Source organism: Castanea sativa, chromosome 4 (assembly GCF_040712315.1).
Source record: "Castanea sativa cultivar Marrone di Chiusa Pesio chromosome 4, ASM4071231v1".
NCBI classification, from domain to species: domain Eukaryota; kingdom Viridiplantae; phylum Streptophyta; class Magnoliopsida; order Fagales; family Fagaceae; genus Castanea; species Castanea sativa.
The window spans coordinates 35428793-35449482 of NC_134016.1; the positions used below are offsets into that span (position 1 = coordinate 35428793).

At 38.7% G+C, this 20690-nt stretch overlaps 2 protein-coding genes and 1 pseudogene across 2 annotated transcripts; all 3 read right to left on the reverse strand.

Annotated features, from left to right (window-relative positions):
• Positions 1 to 625: 625 nt before the first annotated feature.
• LOC142632183 (putative F-box protein At4g22030) lies at positions 626 to 2031 on the reverse strand. Its single transcript, XM_075806597.1, has one exon. The coding sequence runs from the start codon at positions 1960 to 1962 to the stop codon at positions 709 to 711; it is 1254 nt and encodes a 417-aa protein (XP_075662712.1). The 5' UTR covers positions 1963 to 2031; the 3' UTR covers positions 626 to 708.
• A 7890-nt stretch (positions 2032 to 9921) lies between these two features.
• LOC142632185 (putative F-box protein At4g22030) lies at positions 9922 to 11433 on the reverse strand. Its single transcript, XM_075806599.1, has one exon. It carries the CDS (start codon positions 11345 to 11347, stop codon positions 10094 to 10096), a length of 1254 nt encoding a protein of 417 aa, XP_075662714.1. The 5' UTR covers positions 11348 to 11433; the 3' UTR covers positions 9922 to 10093.
• Positions 11434 to 19373: 7940 nt separating this feature from the next.
• On the reverse strand, positions 19374 to 20679 carry LOC142633131 (putative F-box protein At4g22030; annotated as a pseudogene).
• Between the last annotated feature and the right edge of the window lie 11 nt (positions 20680 to 20690).

Below are 20690 nucleotides of genomic sequence, written 5' to 3' on the forward strand. Positions count from 1 at the left end.
AGCTGTAAAGCTACTTATTACTATTCAAGTATTACCTCCACATTAATGCGGTCAGAGGATTAGCTGCAGAGCATTCAATGCGCGGTGGTAGCAGTTTTCTCTTAAATATTTCTTAACTTCCCTTTGTCCTATGCTTTCCCAAACCTTTATATTGTCATAATCTTTTCGTAACCCACTGATTCTTACCCCTTCGCTAACATCTCATTGTCCTCGGACTACTAAGCGTTCTCAGACAAGACTCATGACCCAATACGCATTTATAAGTCTTTTATCCCTACGAAATTAAAACTCCAATGCCCTTAAAAGTGCACTTTTCAATGCACAATAGTTTCAAAAAATATTTTTAAAAAAAAAAACCAAAAATAGTTAATAAAAAAAAAGCTAAAATGCAAACTACACCGGTAAAATTTGACCGTTTGACAAAATTTTATTTTAGTCCTTTAACTTTATTTTTGTTCAATTAAATCATCTAAGTATCAAATTTATTTAATTTAGGTCTTTGGTCCAATTTTAATTTTATTATATGTTAGAACCTAAGAAAATACATACATGCATATTCTTTTACAACCTATTTTTGCACAAGTAGCTAATATAAAATTTGAGAATTAAATATATTTACTATGTTGGAAGATTGTACAAAGAATAGATTAAGTTATAAACAATTGACAAATCAAAAAATTGAATTAGCTTTGTACGAAATATACAAAACTAGAAAAGCTTGTTTGCGAATTCGTCTACATGGGAAGAAGCTGACTTTCTTGCAAGTTCTCTGAGCTGTGATAAGCTTCTCCCAAGTTTCAAAGCCACCTTCATTTCAAACAATTCCCCATTCTCTCTTTTCTCCAAATCTCTTTCCTCAAGTGTGGTTTCAATTGATTCTTGCAGTAGTTGGAAAAAGCCACCACAGTTTCTATACATCTCAATCACCATCCCAACTTGTCCTCCATGCTCAAAAGCATTTACTGTGCTAGCTAAAGCCCCAGCAGCCACTGCTACTATTGGTGCCCATGATCCATTACCAACAAAAGCTGAGCCCAAGGCTGCAATGCCTGTGAGTAATGGACCTGAGATAGCTAAGGTCTTGTTGATCTTCAATGCCAAGTGGCCAAGTCTTACATAGTCCTCAATGTCTTTTCTCCCCACCACCTTAACAATCTCTCGCATTTCCATTTCAAGTTCCTCACTCCATCCATTGTTACATTGTTTTCCTTCATGTAAAAAGTTTTTCTTTTGTAGTACTTGATTCTTAGGCCACCAAACAGCTGGCTCAAACTGCGCAGGGAATTTTTCAAGCATTGCACCAAGCAAGGGAAGTGGGTAGGCTTTATCAAGTGCCAAAACTTTTTCCATTACCTCCTTCATATCTTCTTGAGTTGGAGTTCCGATGGCGAGCATGGTTTGAATTTGGCTCTGGAGCTGCTTGAACAATCTTGTAGCATTACGTTGTTCCTCAGCAAGCTGAGAAGGCTGAATTCTGTTCATTATTAGCAACATTCCTGTGGCCGCGGAATACAAAAGAGTAGACGATAATTTCAATGCCAAAAGGGGCATTCCAATGCCGCCAGCTGTGGCTGCAACACCAGCCATTGTTGCGGCAGTGAGAATCATCATGTTGATGGAGTTTAGAAGAAGGGTGTTCCAATTGTCACGTTGTTCTCCAATGTTGGCGTGCATCTCTACTCTATCAGCTACAGCCTCTAAGATAGCATAGAGTTGAGTGGAAACAATATTTGTACTAGAGTTGCGTGATCTATCATCAATGACATGATTGATCTTTTCTACTGGGATTGTGTTTATGAACCCATCTCTTGTATTCAGTTCCTCACCTAGATTTCTCATTGGTATTTTGGGAAGTGAGAGAGAGAGTTTTGGAAGCTTTGGGACATGAATAGCAGCATTGATTTTCCCTGAACAACAACATGAAGAAGAAGAAGACGAAGGTAATAGAAGAACTGTAGCCATTTGATTAAGAGGTTTTCACTTTTGGTTCTTGTGTATATATGTTGTAGAAAAGAAAGGTTTTGACTTGTTTTTTTGGCTGAATGAAAGGTTTTGATTTTGGAATGAAGTTGATGAGGCTATCAACTCTTATTTATAGCGTACAACCATAGCTGGGTTAGCTACAGAAAAATGATTAATTCAATGGCTGACTGGCTTGACCAATTCCTATATTGTCTGACTTTTTCATTTTAATTTTTTTTGGGAGAGTTAAGTTTATTGCCTGACCCATTCTGTATTTATAATTTTCTACGTTCAAAAATTTTGTCTTGTTTACAGTGTCTCGAATTATAACTGGGTCACGACGTAGCTATTAGTTTATTATTACTTATATCTAATTGTTTTCTTATATTTTTTGTGTCATACAATTTTAGATCTCTAAGAGGTCAACATCTCCAGGTCGAAAGCATGTGTCCTTTTCATTCGCACCCAATGTCGAAAGTTTAGTATACTGTTTGACAATAAATATTAAAAAAAAGTGATAGGTTTATAAGAAAGTAATTGTTTTACAATTTATAGTAGACCATATTATTAAATAATGATAAATGGTGGTGGTGTAGAAAAATTGTTATATATGTGGGAAGTGAAAGAATCTAAGTGAGTATTTGGGCCTTGGGTATTTGGGCCTTGGGCTTTATCAGTGGGCGCTAGTTCGTTCTTGACTAAAGGCCTTTAGGGCCATGAGTTTGCTCATGAGTCGAGGGTCCGAGGATTCATCCGAGGAAGAGTCACTCCTCAGACAGATCAATGACTACTTGGAGGTTCACTAGAAAGATCAGGACAGAGTTTTGGAAAGACTGTAAGTTACGAAGGGAGTCTAAATACCCTCTAGACATTTCGTTGTAAGAGAAATATCTTAGGAAAAGGCTGCTGCCTCCACATTAAAGACCCTGCACCTACCTCCCTGGCCGCATTAATGGGGAAGTGACCCATGAACAGTGGAGTTCAGCCTTCTGACTAGTATTTAAAGATTTCAAGAATGTGGTAGAAGAAAAATTTTGGGGTGACACGTGGATAAAGGGAGAAGGAAAGGAAGTATATAAGGGGAAGAGGGGGTAGCAGAGAGGGAGTAGTGGTTTTTTTGAAAAGGAACTTAAGAAGGACTAGAAGCTGTAACCTTTATAACAAAAAAAAGAAATAATATACAAAGGGGTCCTCGGCCTACGTCCAAGGAGGTTCATTTTTCTCTATTTGTCCATTGTTCATAAATATTGTAATATTTTGGCCCGTTCATCAAGTTTCGAGCACCATCGAATTAAATTACGAACCCACACTCTACAAGTTGAATTGTTTAAGGCTCATTGGGCCTGAGCCCACGTATATTTTTGGGTCCAGGTGCAATTGTGTACTTACAATTGGCGCCGTCTGTGGGAAATCGAAGGGTGGAAGAACTCGAACACCATGGCAGGCTTAGGCTCCCACCATGCAGAATCTCAAGGATCGCAACCTGAGAATCTTTTCGAGCGTCTTGAGTGCCGGAAGGATCGAGAGGGTAGCGTTCATACCGAGTATCCTAAAGCAAGTCATACTCACAGTGGAGGGGCCAGTACCGCCCATGAAGATGGTACTAAAGCCATGCAGAAGGAGATTGATCACCTTAAGAAGAAGCTGCATCGCGTTAGGCGGAGGCGTGCCTCACCCTCATCCAGTACCTCTTCCGGGAAATCTCGGGGAAGTAGTTACAATTCGAGGTCATGGTCGCCTCCCAGCAGAACATCTTCTTGCGAAGAGGATAGCCTATCAGGTCATAGGAGCAGGAAGCTCCCCTCCAGGGGCTTAGGGAACGATGCCATGAGCCAGGCGTTGCATCAGCTCTCCAAATCGCCATTCTCGCGCAGGATTGAGAATGGGAGGCTCCCCAAGAGGTTCACCCAGCCCACCTTCACCATTTATAACAGCCGGACTGACCCGGTGGAACATGTGAGCCACTTTAACCAGAGAATGGCTGTGCATTCTCACAATGAGACCTTGATGTGCAAAGTCTTCCCTTCTAGCTTGGGACTTGTCGCTATGAGGTGGTTTAACGGTCTCAAATCAGGGTCTATAAATTCGTTCAGGGAACTGACCAGAGCATTTGCTTCAAGATTTATTACATGAAGCAGAGTTCCTCGACCGTTGGACTCGCTGTTGTCTATGGCTATGAAGGAGGGCGAGACGTTGAAAGCATACTCCAACAGGTATTGGGAGATGTTTAATGAGATAGATGGTGATTTTGATGAGGTGGTGATCAATACTTTTAAGGTGGGCCTTCCAACTGATCATGACTTGAGGAAGTCCTTGACCAAAAAACTCGTACAGAGTGTACGTCGCCTCATGGACCGTATTGACGAATATAAAAGGGTCGAGGAAGACCAACAGCAGGGGAAGGGTAAGACAAAGGTTATCCCGCAGGAGAGAAGGGATTTCAAGTCGGACAGGTATCACAACAACAAGCCGAGAAGAGATTACTCCGGGTAGTCTGGCTCGGCGGCACCTCAGACAGTTAATACTGTATTTCGAGAGCCGGTGCACTAGCTACTGGAGAAGGTCCGTAAGGAACCCTACTTCAAATGGCCCAGTAAGATGGCGGGGGATCCTGCCAAGAGGAATCAAAATCTCTTTTGTCAGTACCATCAAGACATGGGTCATACTACCGAGAACTGTCGGACTCTCTGGAATCACTTGGAGCAGCTCGTTAGCGAAGGAAAGTTAAAGCAGCACATGTACCAACCTAGCAGGCAAGGCAGTCAGTCTGGCTCGAATAATTAGAGGAATAACTCATCTCAGCCTCCTCTGGGAACGACCAACATTATCTTTGCTGCACCAAGCAGGACTGGCTCATGTCCTACTAGGGTGATGGCCGTTTCGGACTCCCAAGCCGAGGAGGGGGGATCCAAGCCGAAGAGACTGAAGTTAAGTGTGCCCGTCTTGGGATTTTCAGAAGAGGATAAGGTTGGGACCATCCAACCCCATGGCGACGCCCTAGTGGTTACTCTGAGGATAGGGAATTATGATGTGAGAAGGGTAATGATTGATCAAGGCAGCAGCGCGGATATCATGTATCCTGACTTATTTAAGGGGCTAAAGTTGAAATTGGAGGATCTCGCCCCTTACGACTCGCCGTTAATAAGTTTTGAAGGGAAAGCCGTTATACCAAAAGGACAGATTCGGTTGCCCGTGCAATCTAGCTCCAAGACGGTCGAGGTGGATTTTATCGTGGTTGATGCATATTCCCCATACACAGCCATCCTTACCCAACCCTGGCTGCACGCTCTGGGAGCCGTTTCCTCCTCCTTGCATGTTAAGGTTAAGTTCCCTTCGGGGGAGTGCATCGAAGAGATTCTCGGCAGCCAGTTGATGGTCCGGCAATGCATATCGGCCGCAGTGCTGCATCAGACCGAAACGCAGTCCTCGACCTAGGCTATGAAAGACTTATAGCAATTAACGAATTTGGATGCGCCCGACGTGGTGACAGCAGAGGAGGCCATATGTGAAGACCTTGAGAATTTTTTGATATCAGATGATCCCGAAAGGTTCTTCCAGGTTGAGGTATGTTTACCACACCAGGAGAAGATGGAATTGGTGGAGTTTTTGAAGAACAACGTCGATATTTTTGCCTGGGACCCTTATGAGGCTCCGGGGGTTGACCCAAGCTTCATTTGTCATCATTTGAATGTCAATCCTACTATTCCTCCTAGAAGGCAACCCCCTCGGCGTTCCTCTAGGGAGCATTCTGAAGTCGTTAAGGAAAAGGTGCTCAAGCTCAAGAGGGCTGGGGCTATTAAGGAAGTTTTCTATCCGGAGTGGTTGGCGCACACGGTTGTGGTCAAAAAGAAAAGTGGGAAATGGCAAGTATGTGTAGACTTCATAGATTTAAACAAAGCCTGCCCGAAGGACTCATTCCCAATGCCGCGCATCGACCAGCTAGTGGATGCCACCGTCGGACATCCTCGGATGAGCTTTTTGGATGCCTTTCAGGGTTATCACCAAATTCCACTGGTAGCAGAAGATCAGGAGAAAACTGCCTTTATTACTCCGATAGGGAATTATCACTATAAAGTGATGCCGTTCGGATTGAAGAATGCTAGGACTACTTACCAAATGATGATGACTAGAATGTTCGAGTCGCAGCTTGGAAAGACCATTGAGATATACGTGGATGACATGGTAGTGAAGAGTAAGACGATATCTGAACACGTGAAGGATTTAGACGACACCTTCTAGGTACTAAGAAAGTACAAGTTGCGTCTTAACGCCTCAAAGTGTTCTTTTGGCGTGAGTTCGGGGAAGTTCTTAGGTTATATGGTTACTCATAGAGGTATAGAGGTGAATCCAACGCAAGTCAGAGCTATTCAGACCTTACAGCCACCTCGAAATCCTAAAGAAGTTCAGAAATTAACCGGAATGATCGCTACTCTCAGCAGGTTCATCTCTCGGTCAGTTGACCGATGCAAGCCTTTCTTCCAACTTCTGAATAAGTGGAAGGGGTTCCAATGGTCTGAGGAGTGCGTTGCAGCCTTCCAACAACTTAAGGAATATCTTTCCCGGCCACCTATTATGTCTCGGCCTGAAGTAGATGAGGTCCTGTTTGCATATCTGGCAGTGGCCGTTCATGCGGTCAGCCTAGTCCTCATAAGGGACGACGGTGGGGTTCAAAGACCGGTCTACTACGTCAGTAAAACTCTGAATGAAGCCGAGGTGCGTTACCTACTTTTGGAGAAAGCACTTTTAGCCATAGTTCATGCCACGCGAAGGCTTCCTCATTACTTCCAGTCCCACACCGTTGTAGTTCTGACCCAACTGCCTCTCAAGTTAGTTTTGCGTAACGCTGACTACTTTGGAAGGGTGGCTAAATGGGGAACTATCTTAGGAGCTTTTGACATCAAATACATGCCGCACACCTCAGTAAAAGGCCAGGTTCTTGCGGATTTGACGGCAGAGTTCGCTGAACCATTGTTGGAAGAAGTTGTACAAGAATTACACATGGATGAAAAATCAGTGGGCGTGATCATTGGTATAGGAACCCCGACTTGGGAGGTGTATGTTGATGGGGCTGTTAACCAGAAAGGGTCCGGTATCGGACTTGTCTTGGTATCCCCCGAGGGAATTATCTTTGAAAGATCTCTGAGGTTGGCGTTCTCGGCTACCAATAATGAGGCCGAGTACGAAGCAGTCCTGGTCGGCATGAACATGGTGTATAAAATGGGTGGAAAGGGAGTTCATATGCGCTCGGATTCTCAGTTAGTGGTCGGTCAGGTGACTAGGACGATGGAGGCTAGGGACCCAAGAATGCAAAAATACTTGGCCCTGGTCAAACGTTTACAATCTAACTTCGATTCCTTTATCCTATCACATGTTTCTAGAAATGGAAATACACATGCAGACTCCTTGGCTACCTTAGTGACATCCTCGGTTCAGAATTTACCTAGGACTATCCTTGTTGAGGATTTGCTAGAGCCAGCTCTTACTACTGTTTCTCCAATTTGGATCCACTTAATAAGGCTTGGACCTAGTTGGATTGACCCTATGGTATCTTTTCTGAAAAATGACGTTCTACCCAACGACAAGTCTGAAGCGGACAAAATCCGTCGAAAGGCAACGCGTTTCTGGTTGTCCAAGGATCAGAAGCTGTATAAACGATCGTTCTCCGGACCATATCTGTTATGCGTGCACCCCGAGTCAACGGAGGCACTTTTGGAAGAACTGCACGAGGGGATTTGTGGAAGCCACACTAGAGGGAGGTCCCTAGCCCATAGGGCCCTGACTCAAGGGTATTGGTGGCCCAATATGCAGAAGGAAGCTCAGGATTATGCAAGAAAGTGTGATCAGTGCCAAAGGTTCGCTCCCAACATTCATCAGCCTAGAGGAACCCTTAACCCTCTCTCCAGTCCGTGGCCTTTTACTCAATGGGAATTGGACATAGTAGGACCATTTTCGAGGGCTGTAGGAAACAAAAGGTGGTTGCTTGTGGAGACCGACTACTTCACCAAATGGGTAGAGGCTGAGCCCTTGGCAAATATTAGGGACGTCGATTCCAAGAGGTTCATCTAGAAAAATATCGTCACTAGATTTGGCGTACTACATACACTCATTTCGGACAATGGGGTTCAATTTGACAGTAAAGCTTTTAGGAAATATTGTAGTGACATAGGCATCACAAATAGGTACTCAACTCTAGCTTATCCCCAGGGAAATGGGCAGGCCAAGGCCGTCAACAAGGTTATAGTTAATGGACTCAAGAAAAGACTGGACGATGCGAAAGGTAGATGGGTGGAGGAATTGCCGCATGTCTTATGGACGTATCGAACTACGCCGCGTAGATCCACAGGAAAACACCATTCTCTATGGCTTATGGGGCAGAGGCAGTGATCCCTTTAGAGTCTAGTTTCCCCACACTAAGGATGAGTACTTTTAGCCCAGAAAACAACAACAGCCTCCTGGAGAAGGGCTTAGATCTAGTGGAGGAACGGCGAGAGGCAGCTATGGTTCAAATGGCTTATTATCAGCAGAAGCTTAAACGAGGGTATGATGCTCGTGTGAAGCTCAGGCCCCTAGCGCCTGGGGATCTGGTTCTGAGAAAAGTCGTGGATACTGCAAGAAACCCAGCTTGGGGAAAATTAGGACCGAACTGGGAAGGACCATATCGGATTATTTCTGTAGCAGGCATAGGGTCATATCGACTAGCTGATTTAGATGAAAAAGTTGTACAGCGTCCATGGAATGTAAACAACCTTCGAATGTATTATTATTAATAAAAGGCACTTTTATCATCTGTGGTTTAAGTTATAAATGTATATGAACTTATCAATTACAACTCTCGAAGTATCAAACAGAAACTTGGTTATGCATGGTCCTCGAACTACATACCTTGTAGAAATTGATATCTTATTATTTGTTAAACAGAACCTTAGTTATGCCAGGTCCTCGGGTCTTCTACTTTGGAGAAATTAACATCTTAAGTTATTATTACCAAGTATCAAACAGAAACTTGGTTATGCATGGTCCTCGGACTATATACCTTGTGGAAATTGATATCTTATTATTTGTTAAACAGAACCTTAGTTATACCGGGTCCTCAGGCCTTCTACTTTGGAAAAATTAACATCTTAAGTTATTATTACTAAGTATCAAACAGAAACTTGGTTATGCATGGTCCTCGGACTACATACCTTGTGGAAATTGATATCTTATTATTTGTTAAACAGAACCTTAGTTATGCCAGGTCATCGAGCCTTCTACTTTGGGGAAATTAACATCTTAAGTTATTATTACTAAGTATAAAACAGAAACTTGGTTATGTATGGTCCTTGGACTACATACCTTGTGGAAATTGATATCTTATTATTTGTTAAACAGAACCTTAGTTATGCCGGGTCCTCAGGCCTTCTACTTTGGGAAAATTAACATCTTAAGTTATTATTACTAAGTATCAAACAGAAACTTGGTTATGCATAGTCCTCGGACTACATACCTTGGGGAAATTGATATCTTATTATTTGTTAAACAGAACCTTAGTTATGCCGGGTCCTCGGGCCTTCTACTTTGGGAAAATTAACATCTTAAGTTATTATTACTAAGTATCGAATAGAAACTTGGTTATGCATGGTCCTCGGGCTACGTACCTTGTGAAAATTGATGTCTTATTATTTGTTAAACAGAACCTTAGTTATGCTGGGTCCTCAGGCCTTCTACTTTGGGGAAATTAACATCTTAAGTTACTATTACTAAGTATCAAATAGAAACTTGGTTTTGTAAGGTCCTCTGACCACATGCCTTGTTAAGATTGATTTTTGATTTTTTGTCGAACAGAACTCTGGTTAAATTGATACTTAAGTTATATATCTTTAAGTGTTGGGCAGAAATTTGATAAGGTAGAGTCCTCGGATTATATATCTTTAATTTAGGTCTTTGGTCCAATTTTAATTTTATTATATGTTAGGACCTAAGAAAATACATACATGCATATTCTTTTACAACCTATTTTTGCACAAGTAGCTAATATAAAATTTGAGAATTAAACATATTTACTACGTTAGAAGATTGTACAAAGAATTAATTAAGTTATAAATAATTGATGAACCAAAAAATTGAATTAGCTATGTACAAATATACAAAACTAGAAAAGCTTGCTTGCGAATTCGTCTACATTGGAAGAAGCTGACTTTCTTGCAAGTTCTCTGAGTTGTGATAAGCTTCTCCCAAGTTTCAAAGCCACCTTCATTTCAAACAATTCCCCATTCTCTCTTTTCTCCAAATCTCTTTCCTCAAGTGTGGTTTCAATTGATTCTTGCAGTAGTTGGAAAAAGCCACCACAGTTTCTATACATCTCAATCACCATCCCAACTTGTCCTCCATGCTCAAAAGCATTTACTGTGCTAGCTAAAGCCCCAGCAGCCACTGCTACTATTGGTGCCCATGATCCATTACCAACAAAAGCTGAGCCCAAGGCTGCAATGCCTGTGAGTAATGGACCTGAGATAGCTAAAGTCTTGTTGATCTTCAATGCCAAGTTGCCAAGTCTTACATAGTCCTCAATGTCTTTTCTCTCCACCACCTTAACAATCTCTCGCATTTCCATTTCAAGTTCCTCACTCCATCCATTGTTACATTGTTTTCCTTCATGTAAAAAGTTTTTCTTTTGTAGTACTTGATTCTTAGGCCACCAAACAGCTGGCTCAAACTGCGCAGGGAATTTTTCAAGCATTGCACCAAGCAAGGGAAGTGGGTAGGCTTTATCAAGTGCCAAAAATTTTTCCATTACCTCCTTCACATCTTCTTGAGTTGGAGTTCCGATGGCGAGCATGGTTTGAATTTGGCTCTGGAGCTGCTTGAACAATCTTGTAGCATTACGTTGTTCCTCAGCAAGCTGAGAAGGCTGAATTCTGTTCATTATTAGCAACATTCCAGTGGCCGCGGAATACAAAAGAGTAGACGATAATTTCAATGCCAAAAGGGGCATTCCAATGCCGCCAGCTGTGGCTGCAACACCAGCCATTGTTGCGGCAGTGAGAATCATCATGTTGATGGAGTTTAGAAGAAGGGTGTTCCAATTGTCACGTTGTTCTCCAATGTTGGCGTGCATCTCTACTCTATCAGCTACAGCCTCTAAGATAGCATAGAGTTGAGTGGAAACAATATTTGTACTAGAGTTGCGTGATCTATCATCATTGACATGATTGATCTTTTCTACTGGGATTGTGTTTATGAACCCATCTCTTGTATTCAGTTCCTCACCTAGATTTCTCATTGGTATTTTGGGAAGTGAGAGAGAGAGTTTTGGAAGCTTTGGGACATGAATAGCAGCATTGATTTTCCCTGAACAATAACATGAAGAAGAAGAAGACGAAGGTAATAGAAGAACTGAAGCCATTTGATTATGAGGTTTTCACTTTTGGTTTTTGTGTATATATGTTGTAGAAAAGAAAGGTTTTGATTTGTTTTTTTGTCTGAATGAAAGGTTTTGATTTTGGAATGAAGTTGATGAGGCTATCAACTCTTATTTATAGCGTAAAACCATAACTGGGTCAGCTACAGAAAAATGATGACTTCAATGGCTGACTGGCTTGACCAATTCCTATATTGGCTGACTTTTTCATTTTAATTTTTTTGGGGGAGTTAAGTTTATTGCCTGACCCATTCTGTATTTATAATTTTCTACGTTCAAAAATTTTGTCTTGTTTACAGTGTCTCGAATTATAACTGGGTCACGACGTAGCTATTAGTTTATTACTAATATCTAATTGTTTTCTTATATTTTTTGTGTCATACAATTTTATATCTCTAAGAGGTCAACATCTCCAGGTCAAAAGCATGTGTTCTTTCATTCGCACACCATGTGGAAAGTTTAGTATAATGTTTGACAATAAACATTAAAAAAAGTAATAGGTTTATAAGAAAGTAATTGTTTACAATTTACGATAGACCATATCATCAAATAATAATAAATGGTGGTGGTGTAGAAAAATTATTTTATATATATATATATATATAGATGCCTTTTATTTGGTTTTTGATATTGGATTTTGAGAACCTTGGTTTAAGTTGATGATAAAAGCTCAAATTATGTACTTAAGAGAGATCTATAAAAATTTTCCTAAAAAAAAAGATTTATAAAAAAAATTATAAATAATAGTAACCAAGAAAACTTACAAATTGAAGCATAATTCAACTATTTTCATTAGTAGAGGGCAGAATTCAAATATTGCAACTTGGTCTAAATTGATGTTAAGAGCTCAAATTGTGTACTTGGAAAAAAAAAAGATTTATGTAAAAAAAAAAAGTTATAAATAATAGGAACCAAGAAAACTTACAAATTGGAGCCTAATTTTAACTATTTTCATTAGTGGAGGGGGAAATTCAAATATTGCAACTGTGAAATAGAGATTGAAATTGAGTGACAAGAGGAGAACTTATAAATTGTGATTTATCGTTTTATTATACTTACCTCATGTGATTTAATATAATTCCACTGTAACATTTTGTTTTTACAATTCATGGATACAATCATGCAACAAGTTCTCTTGTGATTCAGTATCATTCCATTTTAACATTTTTCATCTTTTACAATTAATAGATGCAACAAGGTGTAGCAACATTAATATGAGCATATGACAGTTTAATGTAACAAAACTTTAGCATTAAAAAACATGCGGTACTAATTCTGAACGTAGATTTCAATTTTTTTTTATTCATTTTATTGTTTTTAGTCCCAACTTGATAAACAAACAATTTCATTACTTCGGTTTCATGAAAAAAAATTGTTATCAACCATAGTGTTTCATGCTAATATCAAATCCCTTATACAATGTTCATAACAATAGTCAACATTTTTTTTTTCTCACTTTGAATAATAATAATTTAAATTTTTCAAAATTCAAATGAATACTCTTAAAATTCTTTCATTTTTTTTTTCTTTTTCTCAATATTGTTCAACATTTCCACGCGTATGCACAAGTTACAAGTTAGTTTATATATGTTTTTTTGTGTGTGTGTGTCTATTAAGAGTAAAAGCTTAGAAAAAATCCAATTAGATTTCAATTGGATTCTCAATTTTGTACCACGTGTTCCATTTAATTTTTAATTTTTGTGCCAAACGAAATATTGAGTATAAAATTCAAATAGTCTAAATCCAATTAAATTTTAAATTGGATTTCAATTAAACTCCAATTTTGTGTTAAGCATCCATCTAATTTTTTTATTTTTGTGGCTAATGAATCATTGGGAGCAAAAACCAAAAAATCTAAATCCAATTAAATTATAAATCATTTCATATTTTAGAAATGTTTGGTTTAAAAAAGGTGTAAGCTAATACCTTGTATAATTTGAATATCTTCTTAAAAAATGTATAATAATGATGTAATTTTGATTGTTTTTAATTATGTCTTGCTTATGCACGGGATTACACACTAGTTTAGACATAAATTCAAAACTGAGAGAAAATTCAGTTGGGGTCTAATTTTGTACCACATGTCCCATTTTATTTTTTGGGGTAATTACTCTAAACTCACATGTGGTTTGGCCCGAAATCACTTTGCCTACCCGTGGTTTAAAAAGTATTACTTTACCAACCTGAGGTATGTTCCGTTTGTTTTCCGTAATCCACCTTTGTTAAAATCAGGGGTAAATAGGTATTTTTACTCAAATTTTATGTCTCTCTCCTCTCAAAACAAAAAATAGCACAAAAATGTAAGAGAAACAATATCAAAAGGTGGTATTAGTCACTCTCTCAATTCACATAAATCTTGAACATGAAGAACATACCCAAAAAAATAAAATCCAGATCAACCTACACAAATAACCAAACAATACAATTCAAAGCCAAAATAATGAAAACCCAATTGGTAAAGTAGCTCTTGTTTGAATCAAACTGGCGACCCCAATCGGCCGTTAGTCTCCATCGTGAAGCTCTGCTGTGTCGAGGTTCTTATGTTCTTTGTTTCTCTGTTATTTACAAAGTGTCGATCAAAACTTTGTCCTGTTCTTTCAAATTCAGTTCTCAATTTCGGGTTGTCAATAGTGTGAAAGGGAAAATTCTGGGTTGCTATTAATTTTTTGTCCATACTTTACTATGGATTTCCTTTGTATTTGGAATTGAATAATTGGGACCATTTGTGGTTGCTGCAGTAACTAGCTTATATGGGTTTGGAGATAATTCTGTTTTTCCAAAGGTTTTATGTGTTATTCAATGAATGGTTTGGTTCTATTTAGTGCTAGGAGTATACCAAATATATTTGATGAAAGCAAAACCAGTTACCGATTTAGGCTCTTAATTTCTTTTTACTGTCATGGATTTATGGCAGTCTTTTTTTGTTGGGTTTATGTTACTCATTAGGCTTTGATTTCAACAACAACTTCAACTTCACGGTGGGGTTCCGAACCTTATTTCATCTCCTCGGCATCGGCGAAGGAGGATGAAGTCGAACTACGTCGCCGGTTTGTACTCTCGATTTTGGCCGTTGATTGGCCTATTGTTGTGGGGTTGGATTTTCACAAAATAATTTGGTAATAACACAATTCAAAGCCAAAGAACCAGATTTACTTATCTGGGTTATTTGTGTAGGCTAATCTGTAGGTTGATCCGGGTTGATCTGTAGGTTGATTTGGGTTTTATTTTTTTGGGTATGTTCTTCATGTTCAAGATTTATGTGAATTGAGAGAGAGACCAGTCCCACTTTTTGATCGTATTTCTCTTGCATTTTTGTGCTATTTTTTGTTCTGAGAGGAGAGAGATATAAAATTTGAGCAAAAATACTTATTTACTCCTAATTTTAACAGAGGTGGTTACGAAAAACAAATGGAGCATACCTCATGTGGGTAAAGTGTCACTTTTTAAACTACGAGTAAGCAAAGTGATTTCGGGCCAAACCACATATAGGTTTAATGTAAATACCCCTAATTTGAAATTCATTTTTACGATATTTTGTTCTTCAATTTGAATTCAAATTTAGTTTTTATGGATTTTACAGCTAACTTTTAAGAGAGGTGATACGTTTACAATATTTTCACAACAAATCATAGATGACAAATTGTGGACATAGTATTCTCAACTTCGAAGGTTAATTTTTTTTTTTTTTTTGGTAATTACACTAAATCTACCTGTGGTTTGGCCCGAAATTACTTTGCCTACTCGTGGTTTAAAAAATATCACTTTACCCACCTGAGGCGTGTTCCATTTGTTTTCCGTAACACACCTCTGTTAAAATCAGGGGTAAATAGGTATTTTTGCTCAAATTTTATGTCTCTCTCCTCCCAAAACAAAAAATAGCACAACAATGCAAGAGAAACAAGATCAAAAGGGAGGGTTTTGTAAAAAGGAAGCTCTCTCTCTCTCTCTCTGCATCCCTATTGTACAGTACTCGAAGAGAGGCATTTGTTGATGAATATGGATATGAGTGTGTGCGCTCAAGCTTTAAACTTTTCATTGTATGATGAGCAGAGGCTTCAATCTCTTCTTCTCAGAGGAGGAAACCCAATAGCTACAAAGTCTTGCAACAGTCATTGATGCTTTGTTCTGTGAGGAAGAGTGTTTTGAGGAAGTGAATGGTATTAGGGAAGAAGGGAGTGATGAAAATGTGAAAAAGCACTCATTTTTCCCTTCGGTTTTGCTAGAGAATGACTTGGTTTGGGAGGATGATGAACTTGTGTCCCTAAAATCCAAGGAGGGAGAGACCCATGTGTGTTTGAGCAGTCAAATCTCAGATGGGTCTCTAATGGTGGCTAGGAAAGAGGCTGTGGATTGGATTTTGAAACTAGGTTGTGTATTTAAGTACTTAACTATGTGCTCAAACCCAAAAAAGCTAAAAGTAGAGATTCATTGTAGTGAGTTGCAGCTGAGTTGAGAAGGGTTACCTTGTCATGAATATCAGGTTTTGACTTATCATCTCCGGCTTTCAAAAAGCAGACCGAGCGTAGCACTCTCTTGGAAATGGGTCTACTAGATTGGAGGGAAAAACCAGTGTAAGTTTGTTTGGGTGAAGAATTCGGGAGTAGATGGTAATGGTAGAGCGAAGAAGAGTGAGCAGCTAGTGAGGAAAGTACCATCGACACCATTTTTGTTCTTGAGAATTTCAGGTGTTAAAAGAGTGTTTAGACTAGAGCAAGCAAGAGCAAGGAGTGGAGTGGCCCCTTGCTTGGTAGGATAAGTTTTTTTTTTCTTTTTTTTTTCCATAAACTAATCTAGAGAAAACTAGGTTGTTCTTACGAGTCATCTTCCATCTATATTAGCTACTACAACAATGCTTCATGTAATTAGGGATATAGAGCCTTTTGATCTTGTTTCTCTTGTATTTTTGTGCTATTTTTTGTTTTGGATGGAGAGAGACATAAAATTTGAGAAAAAATATTTATTTACCCCTGATTTTAACAAAGGTGGGTTACGAAAAACAAACGGAATATACCTCAGGTGGGTAAAGTGACACTTTTTAAATCACGGGTAGGTAAAGTGATTTCAAGCCAAACCACAGGTGAGTTTAGTGTAATTACCCCTTATTTTTTTAATTTTAGTGCCAAATAAGCTATTAGTGCAAAAGCAAAAGAGTCCAAAATAAATAAATAGGAAGGAAAAGAAATGTTTGGTTTGACTTTGACAAGGAATTGACATGATTATTAGCAACGGGGATTGTGAAAATAAAATAATAATAATAATAATGAAAATGGAATATATATATATATATATATATATATATATATATATATATATATATATATATATATATATGTTGGGCTTAAGCTTTAAATTAGGTTTTGTTCCCATCTAAACCAAGTCTAAATCTAAACTAAACTCTAGCATAACAGAAAATTAATAACATTAGCTATCAATATTTTTTTCATATAGTATTATTATTATGCAAATAGTGGTTGGACAAACTAAAATTGAGAATTTTATGGATAACAATTTAAATTATTTTTTTATTTGTTTCAAATAAACTTATATTTATTTTATAAGTTGATTATTCATATTTTCTTTTTTCTTTTTCTTTTTTTTGACATCCAAATGATAGAAAATTTTCATTTATGTGTAAGGAGTTTCAGTACAGTAATCCCCAGTATTTGTGTTGGGGTTTCAAAAGTTTAAAAACAAGATACAAAATGCAGCAAAAAAACGTGGCTTGTCACTACAAAGCCATGAGGTGTTGGTACTCATCCAACAGACCGCATGCGACATCGACGATTGTTTTTGGTTGGAGTTGGACATGCTCAAAGTAAAATTTTTTTCTCGCATTCCAAATCGACCATGCCGTAGTTGCCCACTGTTCAAGTTCCCGTTGGCTCAGCCTGTCACACAACTGTCGGAATAAGTGGAAAAAATCGTCAGTTATATTTCTGCATTTCTGGATTCAGCTACTCATCAATGCCCATACGTTTTGTGCAAATGGGCATTCCCATAGGATATGACTTGTATTCTCGGACTGTTGGTGGCAGAATTCACATCTAGTCTTCACATGTATTCGTCGTCTATGGAGATTTCCTTGGTTGGGAGACAATTGGAGCAAGCTCTCCATAAAAACATTCGAACTTTGGGTGGTACATTGAGTGTCCAGATTTTGCTCCAAGTTGGTTTGAAGGCACGGCTTGATGAATGTTCTGCCCACGGATGCATGTTCAGGCGGAGTGCAAGCTGATAGGCTGTTTTAACTATGAATTTCCCAGCTTTATTTTCTATCCAAATCAGTGTGTCCGAAGAGTCAAGATGGTCCAGTGGTACTGCTAGAATTTCCTGCCTTGTCCTCATTGCAAACATTGTCTCAATTTTGCCTCTATCCCACTACCGTGATTCTTCATCCAAGAGCTCACAGACCCTCATGTCTTTGGCATGTTCATTCAATGGTATTGGAGGGTGTGATAGCCATTTGTGAGAGTAGACCCCCACTGTCTTGCCATCTCCCACACGCCACTTAGAGCCATTGTAAATGATGTCTCTTGCTACAAGTAGGCTTCTCCAAACAAAAGACGGGTTACTCCCTAATTGAGCCGTCATGAATGAACAATTAGGAAAGTACCTCGCCTTGTATGCCCTATAGAACAAGGAATTTGTGTCTTGGGTTAGTCTACATGCTTGCTTTGAGAGCATTGCCAAGTTGAAAGCATACAAGTCTCTAAAACCCATCCCTCCTTCCTTCTTGCTTATGCATAGTTTTTTCCAATTAACCCAATGGATCTTTTTTTCTTCCTTTTTTTGTCCCCACCAATATTTTGCTAGCAAGGAATTGATAGTGTCGCACATGGATTTGGGTAGCTTAAAAAGGCTCATGGCATATGTGGGAATCGCTTGTGCCACTGTTTTTATAAGGATCTCCCAACCTGCCTTTGATATAAACTTCTCCTTCCACCCCATCACACGCTTGAGAATTTTTTCTTCTAATTCTTTGAAGGTGTTCACCCTTGATTTACCACATGTCATTGGTAGACCATGGTATTTGTCACTGTTTGTCATTACTCTAGCCCCCAATTGATGTTGGATCAATCTCCTTATATCGGGATTTGTGTTCTTGCTAAAAAACAAGGAAGTTTTTTGGCGATTGATTGCTTGTCCCGATGCTGCCTTATATTGGCCAAGGATGCTCAATAATTGTTGACACTCTCCAACCATGGCTTTGCAAAATAGTAAACTATCGTCTGCAAAAAGAAGGTGGGAGATACACACCCCATTTCGGCTAGACATAATTCCATTAATCACACGATTCTCCACTGCCTTATTTAGTAGTGCCGAGAGGCCTTTTGTACAAAGGAGGAAAAGGTAAGGAGATAGTGGGCCTCCTTGCCGAATGCCCCTAAATTGAGTGATCCACCCCATTTCGGCTTTTCAAATATGTAAACATTATATACATTATATATAAACTAAGTAAAAATTTAATATGCATTTAGTGATGCTTATTTGTAAATGTATCTCATATATATATATATATATATATATATATATGAGATTACAAACTAGTTCACTAAAAAATGAATGCACAGCTAATAAATTGTAATTAAAATAAAACTCGAATGCCCTTAAAATTGCACTTTTCAATGCACTAATTGTGTTTTTTTTTTTAAAAGCCAAAATTACTTAATAAAAAAATAAGGCTAAAATGCAAATTAAACCTGTAAAATTTGACCATTTGGCAAAAATTTATTTTAGTTCTTTAACTTTACTTTCGTTCAATTAAATCATCTAAGTATCAAATTTATTTAATTTAGGTCTCTGGTCCAATTTTAATTTTATTATATGTTAGAACCTAAGAAAATACATACATGCATATTCTTTAATTTACAGCCTATTTTCGTACAAGTAGCTAATATAAAATTTGAGAGTTAAATATATACTATGATAGAAGATTGTACAAAGAATTAATTAAGTTATAAACAGTTGATGAATCAAAAAAATTGAATTAGCTATGTACAAATGTACAAAACTAGAAAAGCTTGCTTGCGAATTCGTTTACTTGGGAAGAAGCTGACTTTCTTGCAAGTTCTCTGAGTTGTGATAAGCTTCTCCCAAGTTTCAAAGCCACCTTCATTTCAAACAATTCCCCATTCTCTCTTTTCTTCAAATCTCTTTCCTCAAGTGTGATTTCAATTAATTCTTGCAGTATTTGAAAAAGCCACCACAGTTTCTATACATCTCAATCACCATCCCAACTTGTCCACCATGCTCAAAAGCATTAACTGTGCTAGCTAAAGCCCCAGCAGCCACTGCTATTATTGGTGCCCATGATCCATGTCCAACAAAAGCTGAGCCCAAGGCTGCAATGCCTGTGAGTAATGGACCTGAGATAGCTAAAGTCTTGTTGATGTTCAATGCCAAGTTGCCGAGTCTTACATAGTCCTCAATGTCTTTTCTCTCCACCACCTTAACAATCTCTCGCATTTCCATTTCAAGTTCCTCACTCCATCCGTTGTTACATTGTTTTCCTTCAGGTAAAAAGTTCTTCTTTTGTAGTTCTTGATTTTTAGGCCACCAAACAGCTGGCTCAATCTTTGCAGGGAATTTTTCAAGCATTGCACCAAGCAAGGGAAGTGGGTAGGCTTCATCAAGGGCCAAAACTTTTTCCGTCACCTCCTTCACATCTTCTTGAGTTGGAGTTCCAATGGCGAGCATGGTTCGGATTTGGCTCTGGAGCTGCTTGAACAATCTTGCAGCATTACGTTGTTCTTCAGCCAGCTGTGAAGGCTGAATTTTGTTCATTATTAGCAACATTCCTGTGGTCGCGGAATACAAAAGAGTAGACGATAATTTCAACGCCAAAAGGGGCATTCCAGTGTCACCAGCTGTGGCTGCGCCATTGTTGCAGCAGTGAGAATCATCATGTTGATTGAGTTTAGAAGAAGGGTGTTCCAGTTGTCACGTTGTTCTCCAATGTTGGCGTGCATCTCTACTCTATCAGCTACGGCCTCTAAGATAGCATAGAGTTGAGTGGTAACAATATTGATACTAGAGTTGTGTGATCTATCATTGAACTTTTCTACTGGGATTGTGTTCATGAACCCGTCTCTTATATTCAGCTCCTCACCTTCTGGATTTCTCATTGGTATTTTTGGAAGTGAGAGAGAGAGTTTTGGAAGATTTGGGACATGAATAGCAGCATTGATTTTCCTTGAACAACAACATGAAGAAGAAGAAGATGAAGGTAATGGGAGAACTGAAGCCATTTGATTGAGAGGTTTTCTCTTTTGGTTCTTGTGTATATATATGTTGTAGAAAAAGAAAGGTTTTGAATGAAGGTGATGAG

Coding starts and splice junctions, on each gene's coding strand:
- LOC142632183 (XM_075806597.1), bottom strand. CDS start 1,962: ATGGCTACAGTTCTTCTATTACCTTCGTCTTCTTCTTCTTCATGTTGT.
- LOC142632185 (XM_075806599.1), bottom strand. CDS start 11,347: ATGGCTTCAGTTCTTCTATTACCTTCGTCTTCTTCTTCTTCATGTTAT.